Genomic DNA, 13,090 nt, shown 5'->3' with positions numbered 1-13,090 from the left:
GCGTGGACCGGCGGTCGTCTACAGGGGAGCCCAGTGACATAGCCATTGTGCCAACTGCTGGTCCCAGTTTGCAGCTTTATCTTTCTAAGTGTCCAAGTCAGTGACAGTTACATCCACAGCATCCGCGGCCCTTCCCCCATCTGCTTCCAGACTGTCCGATACCCCGCCTGTCCCCAGCGGGTAACTCGTGCAGGGCCTCCGTCCTTGCGAGGTTGGCTCTCCACGTGCGTCAGTGGAATCACAGTGCTCAGCCTCGGTGTCCGTTGTCCCTGGCCTCGTGTGCTGTTCTCCGACCCGTCTGTGCTGTGGCCCGGCCAGCGTTCCCTCCCCTCTAAGGCTGAGTCATGCTGCACCTGTGGCTAAACCCCGCCAGCTGTGGCCGAGGGCTCTCCCACTGGCTGCGTGACCCTGCTGCGTGCACACTCAGCTCTCGTGGGTCTGTGCCCAGGAGCCGCATCGCTGTGCCCCAGAGGTGCCTGTCACACGACCTGTGCTTGGTTGTCTCCTGGGGACTCGGGCATGTCCTGTTCGCCTCCACCACCACCTGAGTGCCCCACATATCACAGTGCACCTGGCTCTGCCAGTCTCGTGGGGTTTAGTTGGAGGTGGCTGAATCCCTTTCCCACACCCAGACCGCAGCCTGCGTGGCCAGAGGCCGTGGCTTCCTGCAGCCTCATGGGTGCGCCCTGGCTGTGGCTGGAGGTGTGTCCTGAGAGGTGGGGACTTGTGGTCACGGCCCTTGCCTTTCTCTGCCGTGTCTGGGCCGCCCACGGTGACTCACCAGGCTGGCCCTTCACGTTGTTGACGACCAGACCCTTCGTACCAATCCCCCTCCCCCGGTCTGTGCCACTGCTGTGCCTCGTGGCCATCTCTGCTGCCTCATGGTGCCCGCTGCACAGTGGTCCCCCCACTTCTGCACTAGGCTCACGTGGCACTGGCCGCCGCCTGGTCATAGTCTTCCTCCAGCTGCATCTGGAGCGTGGTGTGCCCCCTTCCTGCCCGGGGCCTCTGGAGGCCCTGGGACACTGACCGCTCTCCAGGAATGACTGCTCAGGAATGTGCACACCTGAGCGCAAATGGGCTTCGCTTCTGCACAGGTTTTTTTCTTTTTTTAAGAGAGATTTTGTGGGACTAACAGATGTCATAGCAGTTATGTTGCCGGACTCCCACATGGCCGACTGCGGTTCAAGTCCCACACCCGGTGACTTCAGAATCATGCCAGGCACATGTGCGTGCGTACCCAAGATCCTGGGAGGAGAATGGAGGAGAAGGGGTTGTGACGTGGCCATCCCCCTGGGGGGTGATTTCTCACTTTCCCTTGTACTGTCTGTGTCTCACTGGTGAGCACATGCACACTAAGGCAAAAACCTCTAAAAATAAAACCAAGAAGATTTTTGCTATAAGGCACTTGCTGGAGGCTGAGAACGTGAGGAACCACCTCCTGGGGGATGGCCACGCCACAGCCTCTTCTCCGTTCTCTGGGATTTGGCCATGCGTGTGCACACGCTGGTGTGAGACTCAGGCCCCCAGGTCCAAGATGCCACCTGCCGGCCCCTCTGCACAAGTGTTAACAGTGTGCTCGTGCCTGGGGAGGTTGGCGTGGTGCTGGCCGTGGTTGGGGAGGGTGGGTGTCTGAGCGCCCGTGTGGATGCTTGCGGGGCGGGGCGGCCTTGTGCGGCGGGCAGCAGGGCGGCCCCTCTCCGGCGTGGTGGTGCGGGACCAGCTGGAGCTGCCTGTGGTTGCAGGTGCCCCTTCCTGCACCGGACGACGGGGGACACCGAGCGCAAGTACCACCTGCGCCACTACAAGACGGGCACCTGCACCCACGGCACGGACGCACGGGGCCACTGCGCCAGGAACGGGCCGCACTGCGCCTTCGCACATGGGCCCCTGGACCTGCGGCCGCCCGTGTGCGACATCAGGTGAGCGGGCACGGGGGAGCCCGGCGGTGGCTGAGCGCCTGGGTGCTGGTCCCAGTTCCTCCCAGTGGTCCCGCGGGCAGTGCCAGGTGGTGCCCAAAGGCCTGCACGTGGTCGGGCCTAGAAAAGCAGATCCTCCCTGAGCAAACCTTGGCTCTGGCATGGCCGGGGCGTCCCAGGACTGGGTTCTGGCGCCCATGGAGACCCCGACCACGCCCGCAGCAGCCAGCATCTTGAGTGACAGTGAGGCAGCTCTCTGAAGTGACAGCCAGGTGGTGGCATAGCCACGCGTTGTGGTGGCTCCTCGCGCCCCGGAGGGCCTGGCCACTGGGTGTAACCTCTGTGCTGTTTGGTCACAGGGAGCTGCAGGCCCAGGAAGCCTTGCAGAACAGCCAGCTGGGCGGTGGGGTTGCTGTCCCCGAGCTGCAGCCTGGGGTCTTGGCCAGCCAGGCCATGATGGAGAAGATCCTGGGTGAGGACCCCCGGTGGCAAGGTAATCCCTCCACGACAGCAGCGGGCAGGGGTGGGTGGGCCGTGTGCCGCGTCCTCTGTTAAAGTCACCCGTGGGAGGCCAGTCAGGGAAACTGAGGCCTACGGAGACCAACCTTAGCCTGAATGGGGAGCTGACAGCTGGCGACTGACTGGGGCCTAGGGGCGAGATTGTACAGCTGCTGCGGGGCGCCCTGTCCTGGAGCCTGGTTGCTGTCCCCCGAGTACCTGTTCACTGGTGTTGGGTGGCCCCCCTGCCCTGGCCCTGTGCCTCAGATCCCCACGCCCCTCCAGACTCCATGGATGAAGGAAGCTGGGCAGGGAGAGCCTTGTCTGTCTGTCTGTCTGTTTTAGGTTTACCATAGGGTGCATGCGCTCACCAGAGACAGAGAGAAAGTGAGAGGAGGGAGAAGCTGCCCCTCAGGGGGAGCCACGCCGCCAGCCCTCCTCACGGGATTTCGGCACACTTGCACCTGGCGTAATTTCCAAGCCGCCGGTTCGGCACTCAGACCACGGTCAGCCGCGCAGGAGTCCGGCGCCGTGCCCACACGCCCCTGCTGGCCCAGAGCTTTGGTTTTTACCGTGGAGAAACACACACAGACCCCGTCAGGACGTGCAGCTCAGAGGGTTTTGCACACTGGCAGTGCCGCTGGCCAGCACCTCCCTGCTCCCGAGCACCCCATCATCCTGGAAGCTGCTGCCCTTCAGCTGCCACTCCCCGCCCACCCCTGCCAGCTGCCGTGGCCAGCTGGTCTCCGCAGATCCTTTCTGCATGTCTCACGTGGGCCGTGACCTTTCAGAGACACCCCCGCCCCCGGCCGTACCGCCTCTCCCCACCCGGCCTCACTTACACCCACGAGGGTTTAGAGCCGCAGTCAGTTCAGTGCCGTGCTCCCCCGCCGCGTCCCTGCTCTCTGGCTCCCCGCCCACTTCTGCCTCTCCCCTGTAATGTGCGGAGGGCGAGCTCACAGCCCCTTCCAGCTGCCTCCTGCCCACCCAGGGCTGGCCATCTCGTTAACCCGGGGGCGGCAGTGAGCTGTGGCCCTGAGTCACATCTGGCGTGTGGAGGAGGCATAGGAAGGCACCCAGGGGCCTCCCTGTATGATTCCGAGGGAGACCTGCACAGGACATGCTGCGTCAGGGACAGCGGCCTCCGCTGGACGGCCCAGGCCTGCCCTCCACCCCCGGTCCGTTCCCAAGCCCGTCCTGGCAGACCAGGGCACCCACCTAGGCCTCTGTGTTTACTGATGGGCCGGCCTGGTCTGCGTCCGAGCTCTCTGCAGTGGGCATCGTGGCTTCTGTGTGTGGGGCGTCCAGGTGAGCCATCAGAAGAGGCCCAGACCGACCCCGCCGTGGTGCCGTCTCGTCCATAGTTGCTGGTTTTGCTTCTTAGATGGTCACTTTCACTTGTGGGTCGCTTTAGACTTGCAGAGAAATTGTGCAGAGCACCGAGGGGAGGGCCGGCCCCCACGGCCCCCTCCAGCCACCCTGTCCCCACACCTTGCACTGGTCTCAGCGATGACGCGGTGCCAATACACACATTACTAACTGGGGCCCACAGTGTACTCCGGGCTGGCTGGGCTCTGTCCTCTGGGCTCGGACGCGGGGGCCACGACACCCACCAGCGCTGTCCGGGGCAGTCTCACTACCCCTGGGTTCTCTGGGCCCCGCCCCAGTCCTCAGCAGCCAGCGAGCTGCAGCTTCTGCCTGTCCAGAATGTCACATAGGTGACAGATGGCAGTGGCTTCTCGGGTGGCTTCCTCTGCGGAGCCGCGCGTCTGAGGCCCATCTCTGCTCGCTCTCCGCCGAGTAATGCCCGTCGTCTGGCGGGTGTTTACCGCTCGTGGGCTGAGGCCACTGTCACGGCTGCTGGGGGTGCGTTTTACCACACGGGTGCTCACGTGTGTGTCTCATGATGAGCCTTCACACCCGTGTGTGCGGGGTGTTGCCCTCGCTGTCCAGCCCTGTAGCTGCACATCTGCGCTGTCAGGGCCGTGTCCTCAGCGTGGGCAGCCGGGCGATGCGGTCGTGCCTGGGGCCGGCCTCTGTGTCATGTTGCCGCATGCAGGGCCTCAGACGTGTCCCTGTGAGCACACACCTTACAGCTTCCAGTTTAAAAGTCAGTTCTGGGGCCGGCAGGTGGCGAGGCGGTTGAAGTGGCCGTGGGACTCCCGCGTGGCTGGCCGCAGTCCGAGCCTGAGCCTGACAGCTTGTTTTCTCTCACCGTCCTGGTGAGCGCATGTGCCTTAGCAGATTTAAAATGCTGGTGATAAGGGAAATTAAGTAGGTAATTCTTTTTAAAATAATCTGCCTTTCAGGACCAGCGCTTGGCATAGTGGTTACATCACTGGGGTTACATACTCCCATGTAGTCAGCTGCGGTTTGAATCCTGGACCTGGCGGCTTAAAACTCACGCCGGGCGCGTGTGCGAGCATGCCCAAGATCCAGAGGAGAATGGAGGAGAAGGGGTTGCGGCGTGGCCGGTGTGATTTCTCACTTTCTGTCTCTGTCTCTGCTTCTCCAGCGAGCGCACGCGCCGTATAGCCAAAGTCTCTCTAAGAAACAGAAGCCCTGCCCGTCGCCCCACACCCGCTGTGTTCAGCACCTCTTGCTGCTGTGTGACCTGAACGTGAGCTTGGTGTGGACAGTGGTGTGGCTTAGCAGCACACCTGGTGTCCTGGCCCTTACGCTCAGCCCCCTCCCGTCCTGGGGGCGTGCAGCCCACTGAGCACGTGCTGTAGGAGTGAGGCGGGGCCACGCCAGCCCAAATACAAATTTATTTTATTTTATTTTATTTTTTTTTTGCCAGAGGGTGTGTGTGCTTGCTGGAGAGAGGCACAGAGGGAAAGAAAGGAAGCACCCCTGGGCACGGCATGTCCCGGCCCTTCTCTGTCGCTCGTTCTTCTTGGACCTTGGGCAGCACGCACACATGTGCCCAGTGTGACACTCAGGCTGCCAGGTCCAAGGCTCGAATGGAGCTCCAGGCCACGTGGGGTCCGGCACCTTTGCCACTCGCCAGCCAGAGCTTACCATGCTGGCATTGTTTTCTTGGGAGAGACTTTTGCTGTGGGGTGTGTGCTCACCGGAGAGACAGAGGGACAGAAAGAGAGTGAGAAATCACCCCCCGGGGGCTGGCCACATGGCAGTCCCTTCTCCTCCATTCTCCTCTTGGGATTTGGGCACGCACGCACCTTGGGATTTGGGCACGCACCCTGAGCTCCGCGTTGGAAGTTACAAGCCTCTGGGTCCAGGAGTTGAACTGCAGTTGGCCGTGTGGGAGTCCAGTGCCTTAACCACTGTGTCACTTGCCGGCCCTTAGCCTTTATTTTAAATTGGAGATAAAACTTACATGGCTTGTAGCAGATTTATTTTTTAGGTTTTTGTTTTAGGGCATGTGTCCTTGCCAGAGTGGGAGACCACACTCTGGGGAGATGGCCATGCCACTGTCCCTTCTCTAGTCTCCTTTGGGGATCTTGGGTGGGCATGCACATGTGCCTGATATGATTGGGATTTGAACCCGTAGTTGGCCATGCGGGATCCACTGCCTTAGTCTCTGTGTCACCTGCTGGCCAGAGTTAACTACCTCTAAAACACAGATGTCATATTTTTTGTTCTTTTATTTAGAAAGAGAGGGAAAGTGAGAAAGTAAGCTGCCAGGTCTGGGACTCGAACCGCTGTGAGCTATGTGGAAGTCCAGTGCCCTTAATCACCGTGCCACCTGCCAGCCCCTAGACTTTATATTTTGAGCAGTTTTAGGGCCACAGAAAAGCCAAGGGGGGGTGCAGAGATCCTCATCACTGTGTGCCCGCCACACCCCTGCCATCAGCTCCGTCTGTCCCCACCGTCAGCTGCGCTGGCACGGCATCGTCACCACTCTGCGGTTTACGTCAGACCTACGATGAAGCTCCGAGTATCCATCCCCGCGCGCACAGTTGGCCCCGCCCACCCCGTCTAGTCTGAAAACACCTCCGTTGCCCCGGCAGGAACCTACCCCGCTCTGCCTTGCCCAGCCCTGGTGGCTTCTGACACGCTGGGCCTGCCGGTTCCGATGTCCGGCGTCAGGGCGGTGTCGCAGCGTGTGGCCTCCTGTGTCCGGCTTCACTCAGCATGCTTGCAGGTCCCCCCGTGGCGTGGCATAGGTCAGAGCTTCATGGCCGCGAGTCCCGCGTGTGGACGGACCATCCAGTCTGTTGTTGAGGGCATACGCCGCGGGCGTGAGACGACCATGTGGGTGTGTCACGCTCAGTCTCCGTGTGGGCCCGTTTCCAGACTCCAGCTTCGTGCTGGGCAGCTACAAGACTGTGCAGTGCCCGAAGCCGCCACGCCTGTGTCGCCAGGGCTACGCCTGCCCGCACTACCACAGCAGCAGGGACCGCCGGCGGGACCCCCGGAGGTTCCAGTACAGGTGAGCCGCGCCCTGCGGCAGGGGCGGGGGGGGGGCGGGTGCCTGCCGGGCTGCCTGTGGGTTTTGAGCAGCCCTGGGCATCCCTGTACCCTGCCAGGTGTCGGATGTGGCTCCTCCACTCGCCTGCCTGTGCCCTGGGCCCCGCCTTGGTGCCTCTCAGGTGGGCTGTGTCCTCTCCGTCCCCGTCTGGGGGTGACCCACCCAGTGCTCTCAGCCACTGTCCCCAGGAGGGGAAGTGGCTTGTCTGGTGGGATGCCTGAGTGTCAGCCCTGGGGACGGGGGGCTGGAACTGGCCAAGGCCTCTCTGTCCCCCGGCACAGGAGCCGCCACATGGTGAGGCACACCCAGCAACCTGGCTGCAGGTCCTCAAGCCTGAGTGGCCGTCTTGGGGACTGGGCCCTGCTTCCCCACTCAGCTCCGGTCTGACCTCGCCGGGACCCGTCCTCTTGGGGGCCGTGCCGCCCTCTCGTCCTCATCCCAAACGGTCCTGCGCCTCGCCCAGGGCCCACGCGGGCTTGTGGTCTGCACCGGGCGGGGTGTCAGGGCGCCTGCGCCTCCGTCCCCGTCTCGGCAGGGTCCAGGGGACATGGACACGTGCCTGGTGTGCTTCCTTCCCAGCTGCGGTGGGCCGGGCGGGGTCCAGCATCCACGTGGTGTGTAACCATTGTGCTGTGGGCCCGTCCCACCCCCCTTTTTAAAGATTTTTGCCACAGGGGGCATGCACTCGCGAGAGAGTTGGGGAGAGGGAGGAGGAGGGTGAGAAATACCCGGGGGATGGCCACACTGCAGTCCTTCCACCCCACTGTCTTCTCAGGGTTTCGGCATGCACTCGCGAGAGAGTTGGGGAGAGGGAGGAGGAGGGTGAGAAATACCCGGGGGATGGCCACACTGCAGTCCTTTCACTCCCACTGTCTTCTCAGGATTTCGGCATGCACTTGGCATTCTCAAGCTGCCAGGCCCAGGACTTGAACTGAGATTGGGCATGTGGGAGTCCTGCACTTTAGCCACCACACCACCTGCTGGTCCCCTACCTTCCCTCCTTTTGTTTTTAAAGAATTATTTTATTTAACTTTTATTTATTAATTTGACTAGAGAAGGACAGAGAGAGAGAGAAAGCTGCCAGGTCCAGGACTCGAACCACAGTTGGCCACATGGGAGTCCAGCACCTTAATCACCGTGCCACCTGCTCCCTCCGCAAAAGGTTTTAGGCTTAGGGCTCATGCACTTGCAGGGGCAGGGAAGACAGACAGAGACAGAGGGAAAATAAGAAACCACCCCCCACCCCAACCCCCCGCAGCGGGGATGGCCACACCACAATCCCTTCACCTTCCAGGAGTTTGGGCACGAAGCCAGCAGGTCTAGGACTCGAACCATGGTTGGGCATGTGGGAGTCTAGTGATGTAACCACCATGCCGTCTGCTGCCCACACCAGGCCTCATCAAGTCTCCCAGGCTCGTCTTGAGCTCGTGACCCTGGCCTCTGCCTATGTGGGCTGGCCCAGGGGTGGGGCCACACAGTAGGCGGAGATGCGGGAGAGCACCTTCCTCCTCGTGGTGGGGCGGGCTGGCTGGTTGGTGACAGTCATTGCTCTCTGAGGAGTGACCCCGGGACCTGATCGCTGCAGGGCAGAGCACGGTCTCTGAGCTGGCACTGCGCGGTGGCCAGACAGGTAAGCTGCTGCCCGCCGGGTGCTGGGGAATGGTAGAGAGGAATGGAAGGCCTGGCCCCGCAACGCCACACTGGGACTCAAACTGCAGTGTCGGGGGCCCAGCGTCACCTGGACCCCAGACAGTTCCGATCTCTGCCCTGGAAGCTTAGGAGACACACCACACACACGTGCGTGAATCATGGTGCGGTGAAACCAGGGACCGGCGGTGTGGCTCCCCGTTTGGAGTGCTCTCCCTCTGTACCATGGCCCCCCACCCCATTTGGGGTGCTCTCCCTCTGCAGTGTGGCTCCCCGTTTGGGGTGCTCTCCCTCTGCAGCGTGGCCCCCCACCCCGTTTGGGGTGCTCTCCCTCTGTGGCATGGCCCCCCACCCCATTTGGGGTGCTCTCCCTCTGCACTGTGTCTCCCCGTTTGGGGTGCTCTCCTTCTGCAGCATGGCCCCCCACCCTGTTTCGGGTGCTCTCCCCCTGCAATGTGACTCCCCCATTTGGGGTGCTCTCCCTCTGCAGCGTGGCCCCCCACCCCGTTTGGGGTGCTCTCCCTCTGCTGCGTGGCCCCCCACCCCGTTTTGGGTGCTCTCCCTCTGCAGTGTGGCTCCCTGTTTGGGGTGCTCTCCCTCTGCAGCATGGCTCCCCATTTGGGGTGCTCTCCCTCTGCAGCATGGCCCCCCACCCTGTTTGGGGTGCTCTCTCTCTCTCTCTGTCTCCGTCATGAGCTCATGTACCCTCTGGCAACTTCATAAAAAGTTGGGGCACTCAGTGGCCTGAGTGTTAAAACGACAGATCCCACATGGCTGACAGTGCTTGAGAAATACCCGGGCGTGTGTGCGTGCGTGCCCAAAATCTCAAGAGGATGATGGAGGAGAAGGGCTTGTGGCATGGCCGTCCCCAGGGGCTCTTTCTCTCTGCGTGTCCCTCTAGCCAGCGCATGCGCCTCTGGTAGCTAGAGGAGGAGCAGGCCGTCCTGCCCTCGGGACTGGTCTCGTCTCGCCCAGCCAGCCACTGCCAGCAGGCAGGCACCAGCAGGCAGGCACCAGCAGGCAGGCAGCTGGAGCGGCCGGGGTGCTGTGTGGGCGTGCAGGCTGTCGGATCCCATGGCTTTTCCCATTTTGTGGTGAGTCCGGGGCTGCAGAGCCCTGGGTGTAGGGTGGGCCCGATGGGCTGTCTGCCCCTGCCACCAGCGCCAGGGCCCCCACCCAGGTGGGGGGTTCTGCTTGGAGTCCTCACACTCTTGGAGACAGGGCTGCTGACTGACTCGTGGCTTCCGATGCCGTTCACCTGGCTTTGTGCTCATCAGGGAGGAAGCTGGTCAGTTTGGGGTCCCTGCGGTGGCCTTGGTGGCCCAGGGCACATGGAGGCCATGTCTGGCCTGTCCTCCAGCCGCTGTCCTTGTCTCAGGTCCACGCCCTGTCCCAGTGTGAAGCGCGGTGACGAGTGGGGGGAGCCCTCGCGGTGCGACGGTGGGGACGGCTGTCAGTACTGCCATTCCCGCACGGAGCAGCAGTTCCACCCCGAGGTAGGAGCTGGCCCGGCCAGCGGTCAGTGTCCTTGCCGTGTGGGGTCCCCAGACTCGAAGGAGCCCTCACATCGCCGCCATGTCCCTTCCTGGCAGGACAGGTAGCACCCGCCGTGGAGGAGGCGGGGTTGCCGGGAGAGCGGGCACTGCCCTGGCCCTCCATCCCTGCCTGGGGAACGAGGCCATGAGGGGTGCCACGTGGACGCTCCGTGTGGTGCAGGCCCCAGGGCTGGTCCCGCAGGCCTGGCTGACTGCCCGGCCGCCACCCTAGGAGCGCTGGAGGCTGGGCTGGCCCTTGTGGCTCACAGCCTCTCCTGGCTCACGTGAGGCCAGCTGTCCCACCAGGCCCGCCCCTAGGCGGGTGGAGGAGCTCATGCGCAGGTGTGTGCAGGGCGTCGGGGGCCGCCCAGTGTGGCACGCCGCCTGGTGGCACCACGGGGGTCTGTTTCCGGGTCAGGAGGGTGAGCTCAGGTGGTGCCCGTGGTGGGCAGGGCCAGGCCAGAGGCCAGCAGGCGGCTTCCCAGCAGGCATGGGCCGTGGGCGAGGTGCGGTGCGGGGTGTGGTGGCCGGTCGGGCTGTCCCATGTCCTCCCCAAGCGTGAGGGTGGCAGGGCAGAGGGCTTGGCTTTGTCCTATGAGGACTCTGGGGGCCTGGCAGCAGCTCTGCCCAGACAGGAGTGTGTCACCCGAGGGGATATTGCCACGGCAACCATGAGTTGCCATGTTGCTCGCTGTGCCCCCACCCTCCTAGAAGTGCAGGGGGCAGGGCCTGCGTGGCTACCAGCGCTGCCTGGCCCCGGCCCCTGGCCCCTGGCCGAGCTCCTGAGGAACATTGGGAGGGACGGGATGATGGTGTCCCTGTCCTCTTGGGGTTCTCGTGGTGAGAGCTGCTTCTCTGCCTGGGCCGACCCTGTTTCTGACCGGACTCTGCCCACCCCTGTCTCCTAGGTCTACAAGTCCACCCAGTGCAATGACATGCGCCAGACCGGCCACTGCCCCCGCGGCCCCTTCTGTGCCTTCGCGCACGTGGACAGTGAGTAGGCGGCGCCTCCTTCACGCGGTCAGGCCGGCGGCACAGGCCCCGCTGCTCCTTCCCGGGGTGGGAAGTGGTGGGAGCTCGGCTGGGGCTCAGCACCCAGAGCTCCCGGGTGGGCCTCGTGGAGTGCGCTGTCGCAGGCCTCCGCGGGCTGGAGCCCGTGCTGTCCTCCAGCCTGCCGGCCCGGCACAGCTGGAGCAACCGTGGGCCCTTGCCTGCAGGCCTGCTGGTTCTGGCACCTCCCCTGGCCCCGAGCCAGTGTCCCTGAGCACTGAGAGGCACTGCCCTGGCAGGAGAGTGACCCTTAAAGCAAAGCCTGGCCTTCTGGGCTCAGTGAGGCTGCTCCGCGGGCTGGAGCCCGTGCTGTCCTCCAGCCTGCCGGCCCGGCACAGCTGGAGCAACCGTGGGCCCTTGCCTGCAGGCCTGCTGGTTCTGGCACCTCCCCTGGCCCCGAGCCAGTGTCCCTGAGCACTGAGAGGCACTGCCCTGGCAGGAGAGTGACCCTTAAAGCAAAGCCTGGCCTTCTGGGCTCAGTGAGGCTGCGGGTGGGTGAGGCCGGCACAGAGGCCTTGGCCAGGTGGACCCCAAAGGGCCTAGCCCCTGGCGAGAGCCCACAAGGCCCAGTCGTCCTTGGCCCAGGGCTGCCGCATCACAGCATCAGGCGGGCCTGGTGTGTGTTAGGGCGGCCACAAGCCCAGGCTGTACCCGCGGCCTGCATTTCCGAAGGGACAGTGGCTGTGCTCCATGTCCGTTTGGGTGGGTTGGTGGGTTTTACACGTTTGTTGCAGCGTGCATGCAGTGGCCCGACGGAGAGCTGGACTATGAGGAAGCCTCCCGGGGCATGGCCACGTCGCAGTCTTTCTCTTCCGTTCTCCTCTGGGACTCTGGGCACACGTGCACACCTGCTGGCGTGTTTTCCAAGCCACCGGGTCTGGGATGAGAGCCTCGCAGCCGCCCGTGTGGGGCCCAGCGCCTTAGCCACCGTGCACGTGCGGGCTCCTATTTCCGTCTGATTTTTAAAAAGAATTATTTTTTATTTAACTTTATTTATTATTATTCTTTTCCAGTTTGATCAGAGAGAGTCAGGGAGGGGCAGGGAAGGTGAGAAAGCTAGCCGCCAGGGCGGGGCTCGAACGCGGTCAGCCACGCTCCAGCCCCATTTGCGTATTAAGCGCTCGCCGTCGTGTTAACCCACTGCAGCCGCACCTCTGCTGCCCGGCCCCGCCCTGTCACTAGTGCTGCGCGCGCCGAGACCTCGTGAGTGCGGTGGCGCTGCCGGCCGGTGCCCCTCACCTGCTGCCCCTCTCTGCAGAGAGCCTCGGGATGGCGCACGGCTGGGGCTGCCGCACCCTCACCTCTGCCACCAGCTCCTCGGCCACCAGCGGGCAGCCTGGACACGTGAGTGGGCAGACGCGTGCCCTGGATGCCGTGCTTCGGTTACCCCGCCCTAGGGCGCAGTGCGTGTAGTCTCTGGGGGCCACGCTCAGAGGCCCTGCCTGCAGAGGTGGTGGCTTTTCCAGAAGAGCCTAGGCAGGTTCCGGGCCATGCCTAGGCAGGTTGTGGCCACGCCTTGGCACGCCCGGGCAGCCATGCTTTCAGAGTGGTCTCAGGCGGCCACCAGAAGGGGCCTTGGTCCGGATGCTGCCTCATGTGGCTGCAGGCCGGTGGTGGGCCGGGGGCGCTGTGGGTGTGCAGGCCGAGTCATGGGGTGCGACCTGCGCCCCCTGGGGCTGGCTGACCTCAGCTGGCCTCACAGCTGCTTGCTTGCAAGGCAGCCCGAGCCCTGACAGGGCGCCCTGAGCCGATGAGACGTGGCGGGCAGGCGCGGGGCTTTTCCCACCGGGCGCCGCAGTTGCCCCACCCCGAGACCGTCGAGTCCTGGGGCGCGCTGTGCTGGCTACGCCCGCCGTTCCTCACTGGGCACGAGGCAGGGCCCACTGCCCCTCACTACTCAGGCCTAGACGGCGGCCCCTTGAAGTGCCCTCCATAGCCCAGCCGGGCCATGGTTGCCTCAGGGGCCCAGCAGCCCCTCGGAGGGTGGGTCGGCTGTCTTCGGATGG

The 13,090-nt window shown here is 63.7% G+C and overlaps 1 protein-coding gene across 11 annotated transcripts in view; it reads left to right on the top strand.

Moving 5' to 3' along the window:
* The window catches only part of UNKL (unk like zinc finger), a 37,022-nt gene that overhangs the window by 6,060 nt on the left and 17,872 nt on the right, over positions 1-13,090 (top strand). For 2 of the 11 annotated variants that reach the window (XM_027771030.1, XM_027771029.1), the window contains exons 1-3: positions 9,541-9,995; positions 10,943-11,027; positions 12,343-12,428. The exons of 1 other annotated variant lie outside the window; for it this stretch is intronic. In XM_027771030.1, the coding sequence (XP_027626831.1) occupies positions 9,636-9,995; positions 10,943-11,027; positions 12,343-12,428 (531 nt within the window). In that variant the 5' untranslated portion in view covers positions 9,541-9,635. Of the gene's footprint in view, positions 1-1,797; positions 1,923-2,278; positions 2,413-6,677; positions 6,814-9,090; positions 9,996-10,942; positions 11,028-12,342; positions 12,429-13,090 lie in introns of those variants that run through there. 8 more of the 11 variants (XM_027771032.1, XM_027771034.1, XM_027771035.1 and 5 more) reach the window with 8 other exon arrangements.

The sequence above is a fragment of the Tupaia chinensis genome, unplaced genomic scaffold (genome assembly GCF_000334495.1).
Source record: "Tupaia chinensis unplaced genomic scaffold, TupChi_1.0 Scaffold000178_1, whole genome shotgun sequence".
NCBI classification, from domain to species: Eukaryota; Metazoa; Chordata; class Mammalia; order Scandentia; family Tupaiidae; genus Tupaia; species Tupaia belangeri.
This window is presented reverse-complemented; position numbering and strand designations above follow the sequence as displayed.